This window comes from Daucus carota, chromosome 3, assembly GCF_001625215.2.
Source record: "Daucus carota subsp. sativus chromosome 3, DH1 v3.0, whole genome shotgun sequence".
Classification (NCBI taxonomy): domain Eukaryota; kingdom Viridiplantae; phylum Streptophyta; class Magnoliopsida; order Apiales; family Apiaceae; genus Daucus; species Daucus carota.
The window spans coordinates 14,561,508-14,579,710 of NC_030383.2; the positions used below are offsets into that span (position 1 = coordinate 14,561,508).

Sequence of the window (18,203 nt, forward strand, 5' to 3'; positions counted from 1 at the left end):
CTCAAGACACTTTGAGGCCTTAGGCGAATAAAAAAAATGAGGCCTAATTTTTTTTCAAAAAACTAATATTATATTAATAATATAAATACAAAATTTTACAGTATTTAAATATTATAAACATAAAATCACCCTAAACACACTACTATATATAAACTAGCATAATAGCCCGTGCAAGGCACGGGGCGCTAGTTTGAAATGTTTGTATGTTACGGTAGACGAAATATTGTTTCTTCCATTTTTTTGTAATTATGCAGAAGGTTTGTGAAATCCCTCTGGCATCCAAATTTTTTTGAAAACCGTAAGGGTCAATCATCATTATGACTGTCTAAATGTTATGTAATAACGAATGACATACAAAGTATGCTCACAAGAAAATAGGACCTCTGTAAAAACTATTATGTTATAGCAACATTATGTCACCTGTTTATTTGAGGAATAGATTTTTTACACTATTTATGGACCAACATGCTATTATCCTGAATTTCATTTATTCCTTTCAGAGTGTTAACATAATAACAACAATAATAACAGCAAGTTGATTAATACTTGACTGATACATGTGTCCCAAGCGTCTCTGATTTAAATAATATTTGAGCTGAGTCTGTGAGGAGTGCTCTCCTTAAGATGAAGTGTGAGCACATTTCTTGAACAGAACTGGTGCCTCTGATTTAAATAATTTCCGAGCTGAGACTGTGGGGATTCAATGGGTTTTGCTCAAAATATTGAGAATTCCAGACCTTCCTTTTCTACCTACTTTACACACAATTTGTTTCAGATAATTTGTGATTTTGAGTTATGGAGTCTTGTCGAGGTGGAGGTTTGTATGTGCCGAGACAACCAGAACAACAGATATTTTCCTGAATATACATCAAGGTATAAACATGTCATATTGTATCCAAAACAGTTCTAGGTTTATGCATAACTCAGGCCTTCAAATGCAGATTAAATCTGTAAATAAATCAAAAATCATTTTCTTCTCAATAAGTGTGACACATAGCTGGTATGTGAATGTATGCTACTATTCAACCTACTATGATTTGTTTATGATATTTATTTAGTTTTGAGACCTTAAGTAGCATTATGGATCATATTCAACTACTTTCACTCACATTTTCGTTTTCTTTTTCTAATATTTTCTTGTCCTTTTAAGGTATTTAAAATTGGGAGATTAAGGTATAATTTAGTATATATATATTTATTACGTCCCTCACATTTTTTTCTAATTTTTTCCAATTATTTGACACATATTTTGACGTGTATATAAAATATAATTTCATTAATTATTATTTTTTAGAAAAATCTTTTCGTATAAATGTTTAAATATTAAATTTTCATTCAAAAATTCTTTTCTAATAATAACTTATATAAAGATATAATTTATTTTAGAAATATCTTAAAATACTTGTGAAATAATATTATGAAATTGTATCATCAAAGAAAACATGTACCTTCTCCTTTCCAGATTGAAGCAGATGTTTAAGTTGATCCCATTAAAAATGTTTTTGTATTCTTCGGCCATGGATGAACAGTTGTTATCCCAGCATTCAGTGCGGAGATCGGAAATAATATCTGCAATGAAAAAAAATTATATATATCACGTAACAAATAAGATGATATTGCAAATTTTACTACACAGTGGTACTAATAAAGCACCTACGCTGTAAAGGGATGAAGTGTCTGACCTATAGAGAAACCTTTCTATGACTATTTTCATTTCCCTACAGTATACAAGCCTACCATAAAACAATGAAATTTAATTTTGATAACATCCTAATCTCTGACATATAACAGAAATTTATAAGTCACTTTGTAAATCCAAAAATAATGAGAAACAGTTGCTTCTGTTCATTATTCAGCCCAAGTTAAAGTGGCCAAAACAACAATAATGCAACTCAATAAAACCAAACATTCAAAGTTCAGGTAAAACTAATCTGAAGGTTTGCTGTCTTGCTTTTGTATCACAAGCCCAATAGTGGACACTACGTCGGCCATTAAAAACCCAAATAATTAGATCAATCCCAAACCCATCTGCTTCAGAAATGAAGGGAAGTGGAAGAGAAGTGTCTGGGGTAGGGGTTGTAAGTAATGAATGCCTTATATCCAAAGTATCAGAATACATGCATTAGCACAATTTTGCAAACACAACACTCACCTATTACGGTGTAAGAAATATAAGACCGGTGATTATTTCTTAAAATTAATATCTAAATCCTAAAACCTAATTGAAAGAATGAATATTAAAATGTTATTTATGATATGGTTTTGGACCTCAATTTTGAGCCAAGAAATAGAAATAACAGCATTCATGACGGGGAGAGTACTATATAGTAATCACAATAATAAAAGGTTAATAATAAGGCAGCTCTAAAAGTTTTATAGGTTCTTTGTATATTAGGCCAGCCATGAAACAGCCCACCGTCAACAGCCGATAGATCAGCGGAATCGTCCATAGTGTCTCAACTTCCTTGTTAATGTTGTTCCTGATATGTATCCCTTGCTAGTCACTAAACATCTAACACTCTTATTCATCAATAATATATTTTCACCAGCTTGAGCATAGGCATGCCAATTGCAGCTGGCTAAAATATGGCAGAAACTATAACCAGTAGCAACAGAAATGGAATAAGAGTTAATGTAAAAAAAAATGTTTAAGTTATGTAGGGGTTACTTTTTTCCTTGAGTTTTACCAGTTACTGAATTTTGGGTTGATGGATATAAACAGTATCAGATAATTTATTTGGCTCAAAGCTAAATAGAGGATCTACCGTTGTCCCTGACGCTGACAATAGGGTGCCTTTTCAATTTGAACTGAAAATTGTAGGGGTAAATATAAGCTGCCTGTAGGAAAATTGAATATATACCAGTAACTGTAGCGGTTTGATTTGGTTTTGAATCCCTAAATAGGTCTTTATGTGCCGAAGTTTTCTCAGATTAGATTAAAGAGCTATAATATTTTGACAATCCATCAGAACTGTCCAGCGCCGTTGGTAAGGGGAAGGTTTTAGTGTGTCAAAGAAAGCTGTGGCAGTTTACCAGTTCAGTTTTATAGTTGATCATTGAAGTTCTAACCTTTAGGCTGGAGTGTCATTATTAATTGGCACCCAAGGAAGCAACAAGGTTGCAAGAAGTTAAACTTACCTGTCCAGGCATAACCTCCCCATTTATGCTGCTTATGTTAATACCAGAATGCAAAGATGCTTTGTAATGAGCATCAACTATGTCCCGTCCAAAGGCTTTATCAGCACCAATACCACAATAATAAGGACCCTGATGTAATCACATAATTAAACTAAGAATTTGTAAAATCTACTTGAAGATAGGAATTTTTCATTAGTTTAATCCAAGTGCAGCATACAAGGATCATGACAATTTAAGGACCGTGACAAGTTATTGATAGAAGCATAGAAGATATTGAACGTAAAGATAGATATAAGCTAACCTGCGGTCCGGATATCCTTCGGTGGGCCACCCAATAGGCTAGGTGACCTCTTTCTTCAATTGGCAATACCGAACCTATTACAAAAATAACATTTCCAGAATAAGTACAAGTCCTGGAAAATAAGAATTTCAGTTTGAGTGTTAAAGATAAATATGAAAGACTGAGAATTTAAAAAGCATACCAAGGAACATCAGCTGCAAATCAGGGTGGCTGAAAATCTTAGCCGCATTACATCTGTTGTTTGTAAGAATTGGCTCATCAGCTGGTGTGTATACCTGTATCATAGGGATTGGACCGATAATTATTGGCTTCACCGGTTCATCTTGTACACTACAACTTCAAACCAGGTTGTTTGTTTTTCATATAATTTTTTTGTGCAAGTTAACAGTAAAATGGTTTAGACAAAAGAAAGTGAACATAGCCTACCAATATGTGGTTAGCCCTTCTGAATAGATCCTTAGATATTGCTTAAGGACTGATAAATTAACACAAACAAAAAAGAAATTACCTACGCAATCTTAAAACAACAATCCAAATTGAAACAAACACAAGAGCACAGTAAGTGACAAAAACTTACTTTACGATCACTTCACTATCATCCCCTGGTGCTTGACCAGTACTTGATCCAAGTAATTCCATTTTGGGAGCTTGATGGGATCATCGACCGGACCAGAAAGAGACTGAATACAATCAAATATAAGAATTTCAGAGAATTACTCTAGCTTAGCCCCTGAGGCCACCAACAACATCAATCCTGTTAAGATGATTTACAATTTTTGAGAATTTTTATCTGAATTTAAAAAAATATTGTTACCTATAAAAAGTGTAAGGGTGAATCAAAAATTATATTTCAATCTAGTTGTTTTCTTTAGTAGATTAGGGCGACATCTCATGTAACTTTGAAAGTGAAAAAAATATACATACACGTTAGAAAGGAGACCCTCAAAAATTAAAATAAATATAACATCACTTTTTGGAATAAATTCCCAAAGAAAGCAAACAAACAGAATTTGATATATATCTAAAAGTTAAGAAAATACAATCCCATTTAGCACATAAATAAATGTTTATATACAGGAAAAAAGGAAACAGAGTCTGATTACTTCAAAATTTGGCTGCGTCATAAATGAAATATTCCCATACCCAGGCTCATAGCTCTAAAAATTATTTCCATACTTACTAAGTGAAATTGACAACTATATTTACCTCCGATAAAGTGATTACGATAAAACTATACTAATCGGCAACATTGTTTTCAAGCAATGTTTTGCCATCTTTAACTTTTAAGCACTTTACCATGATATATGAGCATCTGCTGCGCAGCAGGATAAACGGCTGTTGCTTTCACAGTTCCTATGCTTCTCTGCGCATCAGCAACTTGCACACACATAATTAATTATAAACTGATATTTACAAACCCATTGTTGCCTCAAAAAGAGGTTTATTGCAAGTGCAATATGTGAAAATCTGTTGAATTCAGCTCTAAATGCAACGAAAAGAGAATGACTAACAACAATATTTAGAACTTGTTTACTAAAAAATTACAATAGAATATGAAACCAGAGGTTAATTCAAAAGAAATTTTACAAATAGTTGATCATCTTGGTAACTTAAACTGTTTGAGAAAATTGGTTCGGGGAAATGTAAGACATGTCACATAAACCTCCTAAGACTCTTCCTTATATCATCTGTTTCCGAACTGGACAGCCAACAGCCATGGTGCACCTATAGTAGGCTCGAGGACACAGGTTTCCTTTAACCATCTATACCAGGTAGAATTATACATTGATTAAGAAAATTGTGAGAATTAAAATTAAAAAAAAAAAAAAAAGATGAATTACAGTTATAAAGTTTAAGGTAATTAAGGTTAATCTCATTTAGAAGCGCAATGATTCACAAAGGTTGATAAGATTACATATGTTTGACAGAGGTTTGGAGAGTTTGAGGCTGGGCTTGGAGGGTAAGTTTATAGCATGGGGGTAGAGTAGAGATTAGAATACTCTCTCATTTACACATTGTGCAGAGTGCACACTTGTGAGTGCTATCTAAGTGTATTCTATTTTGGTTGTCATGAATGAAAGCAACACAACAGGGGGCAATAGTAACAGCCAAAAATACCAGACACTCCCTGTAGCAAAAATGAATATATACCAATAACTGTGGCGGTTTGATTTAGTTTTGAATCCTAAATAGGTCTTTTTGTGCCAAAATTTTCTTAGATTAGATTAAAGAGCTATAATATTTTGACAATCCATCAGCACTGTCCAGCGCCATTGGTAAGGGGAAGGTTTTAGTGTGTCCAAGAAAGTTGTGGCACTTTAACAGTTCAGTTATATAGTTGCTTACTGAAGTTCTAACCTTAGACTGGAGTGTTATTATTAATTGGCACCCAGAGAAGCAACAAGGTTGCAAGAAGTTAAACTTACCCTGTCGAGGCATAACCTCCCCGTTTATGCCACTTATGTTAATACCAGTATACAGACATGCTATTTAATGAGCATCAACTATGTCCCGTCCAAAGGCTTTATCAGCACCAATACCACAGTAGCAAGGACCCTGATGTAATCACATAATTAAACTAAGAATTAGTAAAATCTACTTAAAGATAGAAATTTTTCATCAGTTTAATTTAAGTGCAGCATACAAGGATCATGACAATTTAAGGACCGTGACAATTTATTGATAGAAGCATAGAAGATATTGAACCTAAAGATATATATAAGCTAACTTGCAGTCCTGGATATCCTTCGGTGGGCCACCCAATAGGAAAGTTGACCTCTTTCTTCAATAGGGTGTATTCTTGCTCGATACCAAACCTATCACAAAGACAACATTTTTTAGAACAAATACAAGTCCTGGAAAATACGAATTTCAGTTTGACTATCAAAGATAAATATGGAAGACTGAGAATTTAAAAGCACACATGGAAACTTCAGCTGCAAAACCAGTACTTGATCCATCAAAATTCCATTTTGGGAGCCTGGTGAGATCATCGACCATACCAAAAAGGCACTGAATACAATCAAATACACAAATTACATGGGCGATGGCGGTTAATCAATAGTGATTAGTCCAAAATTACTTTAAGAATTTCAGAGAATTACTCTAGCTTAGCCCCTGAGGCCACCAACAGCATCAATCCTGTTAAGAAGGGCCATTAATAAACCTGTAAAAGGTTACATATATGTGTAAGATAGACATCAATTCTCTTGGAACTCATTGAGAACCTATCTAACACAGGGAAATGTGTTTGCAAATTAGGGACTTTGTAAGTTAAAATTTATTGGGTATTCATTATAAGCAACAGGTGAGGCCTAGTTCTATCATTCTTTCCTTCTATTTAATTACTTAACATATCTATTTATCTAGTATACTCAGTAGTCAACACAAAACTAAATTCAAATCCTTAAAATTCTAGCACATACACCCATCCACAAATAATATACCAAAAATAAAAACAAAATACAATGCACGATGCACTAAACATATAGAGTAGATATACCTACAGATAGCCCACCACGCGGTAGAGGAAGAATACCCGGACCTGATCCTGCAGAACTGTAAGAAAGAAAATTTAAGTACAATGCAACCAAACTAAAACCGATGATCACTCGCATCAAACACCACAAACATCTTGACAATAAACTAAGGCGGAACTCAAAAAATATCTATGACCAAATTCATTAAACTGCAGCGATGCAAGAGTGTGTGCAATATTGGGTCTGATTTCTTAATTTGCCAAGATATGCACAATCAACATGGTTGATTAAAACGGTTTGCAGATTGACGACCTCTATAATGATACCGGGGGGGGGGGGGGGGGGTTTCAAAAGCAAACGAAACCCGATCATCACTCGCATCAAACACCCAAAATACCTTGACAATAACCTAAGGCTGAAGACCAAAAACACATATGACCAAATTCAATAAACTGCAGGAGTACAAGTGTATATAACACTGGTTCAACCCACAAATAAAGAAAAGGTATAAACTTACGAACCTTCACAATCGGCCATATATATATATACATATATATATATATATCCGATCACAACGCAAGCGCTTCAAACCAAGGCCTGTGTAGAGCAATGGCATATAGCAGGTGCTTCCAATTCACCAATCACAGAGATGAGGAACCCAGATATTACTGCGGCACACCGCAGGAGAAGAGCAGACATCGTGTCCGGAACATTTCAGAGTTGTGCAGCGTCGAACTGTGGCTTGAAAGGCTGTCAGTCTACCACGTTTTCTTATGAGGAGACATCAGATTTGGGCATAGGACTTTGGCTCGGGCTCAGAAGATATCAGGTTTGAGCAGGTTTGGAGCGTAGGCTCGGATAGGCTTGTAGCTTATATATTCGCTTAGGAATCAGGTAATTTATTTGCTCAGGAGGGAGGCTTGACATGTACCTGTTCTGCTATAATATATATAAGTAGAAGTAGATTTAAAATGAAACAGTTACAGAAAAATTATTTGTTACAAAATAGTATTTTTATATCAGGTTTTACCGGTCTTCATGCACAAGCCGCAGCAACACAAGCAGCAGCAAACACCAGAAGTTAGAGTAGTTTTGTCCACCTTTACTTGTTTCGTCATATTAACTCTTCCAAATTCATTTTTTTCTTCAAAGAAGTAATTTATAAACAAGAAAGTAGAGGCTAGAATTATAAACAACAATTTAAATAAAACTAAATTAGTTATATAATATTCACACACACACACACACACACACACACACATATATATATATATTTATTTATATATATATATGTCAATATTCTAGAGGGACTCCTTATATGGAGTTACATAGCGCGGCACTATATATTATCAATTTTATTATAAATTCTGTTATAAAATACATATAAAACGTGATTCTAATATAGAATACTATAAAATATATCTATTTTAAGTAATTTAACACCTAAAATTTGATTAAAAAGTATATTTTCGAAACTGATTCTACAACAGAATAATTCTGGATGATTATTATTATGTTATAGAATCATGTTGAGATATTGCATAATTTTAGATGATCTTTGGAATAAAAAAATTGTATAACTTCGTTTTCGGTTAAATAATCAAAATTTGCAATTATATTTCATAAAAATATAATAGAATATATATTATGTATATATTTATAATGGTGTGCTACGTAACTCCATATAAGAGGGTATGCTATGGAGTGCTACCCTATATATATATATATATATATATATATATATATATATAATTTATTTAGGATTTAACTTCAAAATAAGAACTTTTATTTAGTTATTATATTTTAGTATATTCATTTATTAAATCTAAATTTAAAAATTAAATAAACCGAAGAGAAAAACTATAAAATTTCTAATGTTTCTTTTCATTTCGGGCAACTAAAATTTATATTCACAAGAATGAGATTACATCCACATAAAACAATCATTTACATATTTATTAGGTTATAGATTCAAGTAAATTATTTATTAAGTTAGCACAGAAAATAAAATATGATTAATAATACTAATAATAGTATTTTAATTATTTTTTAAAAAAAGGTGATCACACTAAATTTTTCAAAAAAATTAGATATTAATTCGTATCTTATTTTTTATTTTTATATTAATACAATGAAACTTTTTTTTTTCTTATGTATACTTATACATATATACTAGTAAAATGGGGGCCTCTTGTACATGGGGGCCTTAGGTCGCCTAAATGGCCTGTACTATGAACAAGACTAGGTGGAATTGTAGTTACATACCATTGTTCTAAAAGTTGGTTGGTGATTAATTGTAATTTACCGAACTGATTAAATTTATGATTATTTGATTAATCATCCGAGTAATTTTTGATCAATCTAATTAATCTCTGAGTAATCGTTGTTCCGTGTTTTTACTAATTAAGTCCGAGTTTTTATTTTTTGCGGTATCGACACAGGCACACGTTGAAGTAGGGCCGGCAATTTCGGGTAGTGGGTCGGGTTCGTGTCGGGTCAACATTCTCGGGTAGTATTTTTTACCCAACCCGAACCCGACCCGAAAATTTAATGGGTACATGTGACAGCCCCAAAATTTGATGGGACGCCATCACTTGTGTGTTGTAAATTACAAGAAGGCTAATTACCTTTAGTAGTATCTTTATTCAGATACGCAACATTAAGTTCTGTCGATCATATTGATCTCTCAGTAATTTTTAATTTCAAATTGGTATTGCTTTGCAAACTCATAGTTATACCCTTTGCCTTGATATCTAAAATTTGATAAATTCCAAGGTTCCATGATTCTTACTTTCCGACCAATTTTGAGGATATGCCAGCCAAATTTGAACGAGCTAATGCAACTAACGCATTTCGAGATTTCGTATATAACTACAACTACAGAAGCGGATCACGATGCTACTTGTAAGCAATAGCATGCTTTAGTTCTCTCTTCGCTGATTCCGAGGACGGAATCCTTATAAGGGGGGAAGTCTGTAACAACTCGGGTTTTTGACAATTATTTATTAATTTGGTATTAATTTTCTAAAAGAGGAATAAATTTTTATATTTTATTCCAATTTATTAGTTTTCAAAAATGATTTTTATGAGTTGCTGCAATTATGTGAATATTAATATTTTACGTGCAAAATGTGAAATGATGTAATTATTTGGATTAATTGTGATAACTGTTATATGTGCACTTTATTGTTTATTTTGTTCGAGCGGGTAGATTAAAAACTCGATTTATTTTATTATTTTAATAAATCGAGACTGTCTATTATTTTAAATCAAACTGTATTTATTTATATCCAAAAATTTTATCCGATACAAACTACTAAAATATTCCAATTTTGGTATTTTTATATTTCTGTGTGTTTTAAAAGTATTGGATGGTTTTGCAAATGAATATTTTTATTATTTTTAATTAGTGAAAACTTCATTAATTATTTGTAAAATTAGAGGATGTATAAAAATTATTATTTTTGCACATTCTTTGTATTTCGGATTTTTAAAGATTTTAGAAAAATTTATTTTAAGTTTTCGAAACTATTTTCGACTCCCTAAATTTTATAAAATGATTAAACTAGCATTCTTTTTCAAATTGGGGGCTACAAGTTTTAAAAATATAAATAGCCAGTTTCTCTCCTTTTTATTCACTCACCACGCTGAGCAGAAAGAATTTGGGGGTTTAGGGATTTTCAGTCGGTGATTTCAAGCGAGTAACCGAGGTAACCAATCGCTGATTTCCTTTGATTTCTTCTTGTCTATATACGCCCTTATGTGCGATTGTATACTTGTGTGCATACATACATACATACATATTAATTACTTGCTTGTGATTGTGCTGTACGGAGAAACAGAGGTGAGGGAAGGTAGGTGGATTGGATATTGAGGGAGGAGGCTAGGCGGGTGTTGTAAAAGGTCGTAGAAAGGCTGCAGATGTGTAGTATTGTGTGTGCGCGGGTTTTGACAGAAGTATGCTGGGCGTGACCCTACTGTTTTGTATAGGTAGCTGCTGGGTGTGTGTGTTCTGGTAGGCTGTGACTGGTGTGTGTGTGTGTGTTTATGTGTCGTCGTGTCGTGTTTGCGACGTTGGGGGGCTGGGCTCCTGTTGGTGGCCGGGAGTCGATGGCTGTATCGGAGAAGGCGCTGGCCGGCGTTTGAGGCGGAGTCGCGACGGTGATTTCGCCGGAGCTTCTGCAGGGAGTGGCAAGTTAGTATCAGAGCCGTAGGTTAAAGTTATTGAAATCAGAATGTAGATAGTGATAAGAATGTGTCGAGTGGAACCTCATATAAAGGTAAGTCAAGACTATTTGGTATAGTCTTTGTCAATGGAACTGAGATTGAGTTTAAGTATTGATTTTGAGCAATCATTTGTGATATCCTAGTTTCCAGTTTGAGAACTAGTGAGTTTGGATCTCAGGAGAAACATGATAGAATACCTTTAGTTCTAACCTTTTTGAGCTTGAGGTTGACCTCTGTGTAACCATTGCCAGCTAGACTCGTGGAGAAACCTGTCTAGTCTAGGATGTTTCTTACTATCTTTACCACTTCTAGAATATTGGGTAGAGGTTAATCCTTTATTTTTATAGAGTGATAGAAGGAGTATGAGATTTGTTGGTTAGATTGAGAATCCAGGTGTATAGTTCTCGGTTTGAGAGCTTATATAGATCTCTTGTCAGACCCCCGGATTTTGGGGCTGTCACAGTACAGGTACCTAACCCGAACACGACTCGATTATATTTCGGGTTACCCGACACGACCCGAAATAACCCGAAATTCACAAGAAAGCGAAGATCTTTGGTCTGCAAATTTAAATTAAAAGCAGGACTACATCTCCTAACCATTCACCTCCATTCACATCGGAGAGTTCGAATCGGAACAAGAGAGACTTACCAATTTCGAAACTGAAATTCAGTTGAGAGGGGAGTGAGATTCGAATCGGAGCGAGAGGGGAGGAGATGGAGAAGTTAAAGATTTGAATCGGAGAGGGGAGGGGGCTGGGGGGGGGGGTGTGGTGGTGGTCTGGTTTTGGATTTGGAGGCTGAGAAAGATTAGGGGTTGAGGCGAGGGAGAAACTTGGGAGATCGGGAGTTAGGATTAAAGCGGCTGCGTTCACCAAAGGTGAATATGTGGTTAGGGTTTTCTTCTTTTGTATATTAAAGTATAAAATTATAAACATAAACATATATTATATAATATATAAAAATGTATGCGGGTCAATTTCGGGTTACCCGAACCCAACACGAAAATAACCCGATTTTTTCGGGTCAGTTTTGGGTCAACCCGAAATCGACCCGAACCCGAAATATCCTGACCCGAATTCGTATTTTGCGGGTCGAATTCGTGTCGGGTTATCGGGTCGTGTCTGAAATTGCCAGCTCTACGTTGAAGTATTGTGATAGCCAACTTGTGCTAGCTATTACTCAATACATGTGAGACACTTTAGGCTTACCAACAATAAAATGTGGACCAAACCGACATGCAAGGACCATATATACAGGGCTAGAACACTAGAATGAAGTCACGAGAAGCCATAACATTTGTGTAACTAAAAAAGGTGTTAGGAGTTGGGACTTAGGACTTTTAACTACACAGAATCAACATCGACCCCAACAAGGACAAGTCACCACAAACTGAAGTTTTGGATAATATCGTAACTTCATTGATGCCTAGTGACTCAGTGAAGTATGGCGCATACCTGGAGATAATCTCCAGCTAAAAGCGTAAAAAATAATATATTACAAATGAAAGATATATAGATTATAGTTATATAAAAAAATATAAATTATGTAAAAGAAAATAATCAACTTCAACTGGACATTTTCTTGTATATGTCAACCTTCTGATTTTTGCTATATCTTTCGAATTTTTAGATATTTTTAAAATTAAGAAAATGATTCTAATCATTTGTTTACTTATAATTTTTTTTAAAAAAATCTCAATATATGCTTTTTACTTTCAATACTATATTAAAATTTAAATTATTTTATTTAATATTACATATCAAATACCTTTAATTATATATATATATAATTATATACCCATTTTTAGTTTTTTACTACATAAATAATAAAAATTTTAATTACATAATTACATGCTTATATCAACTAAATACAGGAAACGTTTTTAAAGCTCCACTCTAACCGTACGTGTAACCTAGTTCTATATGAATTCTTATTACTACTGTGTAACTATATAATTCCTTTCAACAGAACGAGGCCCAAGAAAACATCAACAGCAGGAGTGGGAGCTTAAATAACCCACCCCCAATCGCTTGTATATATCTGTACGCTAAGAAAGGTATGTTTCGAGCATTAGGTCTTTTCACTTTTCTCATTTTATCAGCTCAGATTTGCCTTGTTTTCTTCAATTTTGGCCTTTTAATTCATTGATTTTACTTCAATTGCTGCTTAAGTTCCCCTCTTTTTGCTAGATTTGGAGCATCTATCGGTTCTTTGTCATGTATTTACTTGTGGGGAGGAGTCTTTTTCGATTTATATGGATTGGGTTTGCTTTGAATTGACTGTTTTATTGGAGTTCTAGTGAAGTTTGTATTTTTATTGTTATTATTGTAAATTTGATATTGATTCAATGTGTGGTGTGTGCTTTTCACCCTCTTGATAATTGAATTGCTGAATGGATGGGAAAGATGGTCTAATTACGATCTGTAGTATATTTAGTAGTTGTGCTTGTTCTACAGATTTGTGTTAGATATGGCTTCCCTACGGTCCAGCTCGTTCTCTCCAACTTCTGGCCTAACTTCAGAAGTTGCTGAAGTTGTCTATCATATGCACTTTCGCACCATCGTTGAGTGCACATTTCTTTTGATGATTCCAATATAAATACCCCTTGTGTATATGCTCTTGGCATCATAAGTTTTGTTTATATTTCAATATTTTGTATACTTGTATAGGTTACTTTCAAAATCTTGTGCTTCTATGTAGGAAACTACATGCGCAAATTCATTTGCACTTTGTTGGTTGTTTCTCTCATAGTCTCATTTATAAATCATACTCCCTCTATCCCCCTCATTTGTTTACAGTTTTTTTACACTGCTCGACACGCATTTTAAGGCGCATATAAAACATAGTTCCATAACTTATTTTCAATTTTTTTCTTTTTTGTATAAAAATTTAAACACTAAATTTTTATTCAAAAGGAAAAAAAGTTCAAAATAACATATCAAGCTATACTTTATGAGAGTATTAGAATGCGTGCCGAGTCCCCGTCCCCCAATGTAAACAATTGAGGGGGACGGAGGGAGTACTTGTTAGTAGCTTCTCTCATTGTACTTCTTGGTAGTTGCTCTCCTGATTAAAACTGAATATCTATGTGGAGATGAGCGCACCCACCCACGCACACACACACAAGGATTTGAAATTCTGAATTTGGGTATACCTACTTTACGAATTATGGTTATTGTTCAAGTTATTTATGATCTGGATTTTGGATCTTTAGCTCTGTTATGTTGTGGTTTTTTTTGTCTTGCAGGAATGGATATGAATGAGAAAATAGAGATATTAAAATCAGAATTTCAAAAGCTGTCAAAGGATGGACAAGCTTGGGTGCAACATTTATCAGTGGAGATGAATAAACAAGAGTGGTTTCAGAAGTTGCCCCCTTTTATTCAAAACATACCTCCACTTCAACTCTATGTTGCACTTGTGGTCTTGTTCCTCACCATGTTTTTCTTCTTTATAGGTAACCTTATATTTTTTCTACTCATCTTTGTGTTTACACTTCTTTAAATATCATGTATACACAGTTGCAAACTACTTAGTGGTGATTTTTTGTAATCACCTATGATTTTTGCTACTGTACCTGGTGACTTGAAGCTGTTGTACAATGTAGTATTTCTACGCAACATGACCCTATAATCCTATATATAAATATATGATGGATAATGAAATTAAATCATGATGCAGGACAAGGGGAAATAGGGGTTGAACAAAGGGGATTAATACCTATCTCTGCAGAGTCAGTGGAGTACTAGAGTCGCATATAATCATAAGATTTATCCAATAATATAATTCATAAGATGCAGTAATATCAGTTTTCATATTCGTCTCTGTTCAATAATGAACGACTACATGAGTTTAAAATCTAAGTAGCAAAATTGTTACTTGGAAGCCAACTAGCCAAGTAATTTCGTAATGTAAAGAAGAGTGAATAATGTTATATATCTTCTGTTGAAGGAAACAACCCTTGAATTATTCTACAACTATAATCTAGAATCTTCCTAATAAATATACTTATACTTAATATAAATAAACTACCTAATGAATTATAATTTTATTTATAAAACTGAATAATAATGTATAAAAAATATAATTAACTTTATTATTCCTTGTTCCGCTTCAACTCTGCTTCTGGAACAGGTATACTTTGCTTGTGCTGAAATAGAATTATTGTAGCATTATTATATGCAACCCGGTACTTGCCCACATTATCACCTTATATTCCACTCTTCTGCCTCTCTCATAAAGCCCAATACTTTGATTGGACTTCTAATCATAAATTAGGCATAATTTTAATATTTTTGATCATTATATAAACCTTGCACAGTATATAATGTTTTTAAAACAGGTCAAGACTATGTTCATTATGTTAGTGAGCAGTGAGCACAATGATACATTAGATAGGTGGGGGTAAGGCTGATGTTAAGCTTCACGGTGTCTTCTTAATTTGCGCTTGCTGATATGTTTAGAAAGGATTGTGCTTCTAATATGGAGCATAAGAAACTTGGTGGTATGTACTAGAAATAATGTAAAACAGCTAATGCCAAAACTAAAGATCATTCACATCATTATGCACAGTCCATCTAAAATATCCTTGGCTATTAATATATAGTAACCTTAACTTTGGTCCTGATATTTGTTATACAGTAAATGTATAGCTTCTACTGGAAGGCATCCCGGTATGTTCAACTTGTTTAGGCCATTTTTTTTCTGTTCTTTAATATCTGGAGCAGATAGTGGTGGTTTGGTTTCTATGGGTGCAGAAGCTGAAGGTAGGGCTAGGGGTCTGGGAAATGGGTGCTAGAGGGGCTAGTGGACCTGGCGAATCTACTTTCAGTATCTTGTCTTACAAAAAGATTACCTTACCTCTTAACAATAAATTTGGATGATATTGCATCACGAATTTTTCTTGGCTTGTCATATAATGTTCTTTTACTTTGCAGTTCGGTTCTTCAACCGCAAGACATCTAATACCATATTACTCACTGGGCTAAGTGGAAGTGGAAAAACTGTCCTATTCTATCAGGTAAGAACCTAGAGCTGAAGTTTTCACTGCTCTTGTTTCTGACCAGAATTTTAGTACAGGTTTTTTTTTTTTTTTTTCCGGTAATGCTCTTATATGACCCAACTTTAATCATATGCCAGCTTCGAGATGGTTCTGCTCATCAGGGTACTGTAACGTCAATGGAACCAAATGAGGGCAGCTTTGTGCTACACTCTGAGACCACTAAGGTAAACTGGTTTCCCTTTGGTATAGCGTTGAAACATATTTCAAGCATGTTCTGTCGGTAAATAATTCGAGGCCTGATTGTCAGTGAGTATAGTAGCTCGCTCTGTTGATATGTACATCTCCAGCAGTGTCTGCATTAGCTTACGGGTGACATGTATTTTATGGTGCTCCCCTTTTTGTCATTTGCAGAAGGGCAAGGTAAAACCTGTACACTTAGTTGATGTTCCTGGACACTCTCGCCTTCAAACTAAACTTGATGACTTCTTGCCTCAAGCAGCTGGAGTAGTGTTTGTGGTGGATGCTGTAGAATTTCTGCCTAAATCCCGTGCTGTGTCAGAGTATGTTTGTATAAAATGTGTAAGTTTAAAAGTTTGGGTGAAAATTACCTCTCTAAGTTTGTCTTTTGTAGGTACTTATATGACATTTTGACAAAAGCAAGTGTGGTCAAGAAAAATATACCAGTACTTATCTTATGTAACAAAGTGGACAAGGTCACCGCACATACCAAAGAGTTCATCAGAAAACAACTGGAAAAGGAAATGTATGCCCTTGCTTCTAAAGCTTATCATGTTTTCATACTTTTCTTTTTGCTAGTTGACATGCCAACATTTCTCATAATTTGTGTTTAGAATAAATGGGATGGGATGAAATCAAGTTGTTCTATTAACAGATACATAATATCTTATTTCTTGTGTATATTGTGAACTTCATTTCTTCCAATTTTGAGATTCTCGCACTGAAATCCTTCACAAATTTCGTCAGAAAATTTCTCACACTATGGCATATCTTGTTCTGACATGTACATGCTTTTTTAATGAAATATGTTAGTTTGTATGAAATGATTAAATGAAAATGGGCAGGGAGATGCCAGTTATGTTTTTTTTTCCAGTAAACAAAGACACTCACAAATTTCAATCATATTATTTGATTTGAAATGTCTACACTAATCCCTTTTAGTTTTTCTTCTACTGTTTGATTAGTTGTTAGCACTATGCAAGTTTAGAAATGAATTGAAAAGTTATATTTAATTGTTTTGCAATGATCTGTCATATTGTATATTTAATTCATATCCGGTCTGAGTGATTGACTTTGCATGCAGTTTGATATATGAAGTGCCTACAAATTGATATTTAATGTATCTTGCATTTTGTGGGACACATTCAATTGAATTCTGTGATTTCTTAGTGCTCTACTTTTCGTTTCTAACAGTGACAAACTTAGAGCATCTCGAAATGTGGTGTCCGAAGCTGACGTCTCTAATGAGTTCACACTTGGTATACCTGGAGAGACATTTGCATTTTCTCACTGTCGTAACAAGGTGACTGTTGCTGAAGCTTCTGGCGGGACAGGAGAAATAACTCAATTGGAGCTTTTCATCCGAGAGCATGTAAAGCCTTGAGAATTTCTTTTTAAATTCATTTAGTTAATTAGGTTCCAACATTAAGGATTGCATCAGAACTGTTTAAACTGTGAAATCAATGGATGGAAGGTATCTTTTAGATTGAACCGCTTCTGCTTAGTTATACACCCTTCAACTGAATTCGAACTTGCTGAGTAACATGAATATTACCAACATTAATTATCTTTGCATTCTGTTAATGCAGAGTTTAAGGTTAAGGTATTGTTTGACATTGTTTACAGTATTTTGATTTTCGGAAACAACAATTTTAATGTTTCCTGTTATCTGGTTGTATATTTCCTTTAAAAATTTTAAAACAGGGTCAAACGCCACATTGCTTTTGCTTTCTGAAAACTTTTTCTAATTGTTTTTAAAACAGAACACATTTGTTTAGTTATGAAGCCAAGCAACCACCAAGGTTTTTTCGTGTAAG

At 34.0% G+C, this 18,203-nt stretch overlaps 2 protein-coding genes across 13 annotated transcripts; one reads left to right on the forward strand and one right to left on the reverse strand.

The window, feature by feature from the left end:
• Positions 1 to 471: 471 nt before the first annotated feature.
• On the reverse strand, positions 472 to 7,770 carry LOC108214740 (glutamine synthetase cytosolic isozyme-like). Of its 11 annotated transcripts, none has more exons than XR_010290336.1 (14): positions 7,440 to 7,765; positions 6,942 to 6,997; positions 6,544 to 6,605; positions 6,363 to 6,451; positions 6,146 to 6,255; positions 4,736 to 5,995; positions 4,017 to 4,119; positions 3,866 to 3,914; positions 3,621 to 3,714; positions 3,440 to 3,513; positions 3,139 to 3,267; positions 1,683 to 1,733; positions 1,449 to 1,569; positions 472 to 857 (listed from the first exon to the last, which is right to left on the reverse strand). XR_010290336.1 is itself a non-coding variant. In XM_064090388.1 (14 exons), exons 10-13 carry the CDS (start codon positions 3,628 to 3,630, stop codon positions 1,477 to 1,479), a joined length of 306 nt encoding a protein of 101 aa, XP_063946458.1. In that variant the 5' UTR covers positions 3,631 to 3,714; positions 3,866 to 3,914; positions 4,017 to 4,119; positions 4,736 to 4,816; positions 5,866 to 5,995; positions 6,146 to 6,255; positions 6,363 to 6,451; positions 6,544 to 6,580; positions 6,942 to 6,997; positions 7,440 to 7,742; the 3' UTR covers positions 472 to 857; positions 1,449 to 1,476. The 11 variants fall into 11 exon arrangements, 8 of the variants coding, with proteins under 8 accessions (XP_063946458.1, XP_063946456.1, XP_063946455.1 ...); XR_010290335.1 differs by having other exon boundaries at positions 1,658 to 1,733; XM_064090388.1 differs by lacking the exon at positions 1,683 to 1,733 and having other exon boundaries at positions 4,736 to 4,816; positions 5,866 to 5,995; positions 6,544 to 6,580; positions 7,440 to 7,742.
• A 2,738-nt stretch (positions 7,771 to 10,508) lies between these two features.
• LOC108215189 (uncharacterized) lies at positions 10,509 to 17,877 on the forward strand. Of its 2 annotated transcripts, XM_017387575.2 has the most exons (8): positions 10,511 to 10,628; positions 13,116 to 13,203; positions 14,395 to 14,604; positions 16,085 to 16,167; positions 16,287 to 16,373; positions 16,561 to 16,709; positions 16,781 to 16,912; positions 17,581 to 17,877. In XM_017387575.2, the coding sequence occupies exons 3-8, from the start codon at positions 14,397 to 14,399 to the stop codon at positions 17,768 to 17,770; spliced, it is 849 nt and encodes a 282-aa protein (XP_017243064.2). In that variant the 5' UTR covers positions 10,511 to 10,628; positions 13,116 to 13,203; positions 14,395 to 14,396; the 3' UTR covers positions 17,771 to 17,877. The 2 variants fall into 2 exon arrangements, with proteins under 2 accessions (XP_017243065.2, XP_017243064.2); XM_017387576.2 differs by lacking the exon at positions 13,116 to 13,203 and having other exon boundaries at positions 10,509 to 10,628.
• Positions 17,878 to 18,203: the final 326 nt, after the last annotated feature.

Coding starts and splice junctions, on each gene's coding strand:
- LOC108214740 (XM_064090389.1), bottom strand. Junction 3,268..3,439: donor GAAGGATATCCGGACCGCAG/GTTAGCTTATAT, acceptor TGATTACATCAG/GGTCCTTATTATTGTGGTAT. Junction 1,570..3,138: donor GGGAGGTTATGCCTGGACAG/GTAAGTTTAACT, acceptor TTTTCATTGCAG/ATATTATTTCCGATCTCCGC.
- LOC108215189 (XM_017387576.2), top strand. CDS start 14,397: ATGGATATGAATGAGAAAATAGAGATATTAAAATCAGAATTTCAAAAG. Junction 16,710..16,780: donor AAATCCCGTGCTGTGTCAGA/GTATGTTTGTAT, acceptor TGTCTTTTGTAG/GTACTTATATGACATTTTGA. Junction 16,913..17,580: donor AAACAACTGGAAAAGGAAAT/GTATGCCCTTGC, acceptor CGTTTCTAACAG/TGACAAACTTAGAGCATCTC.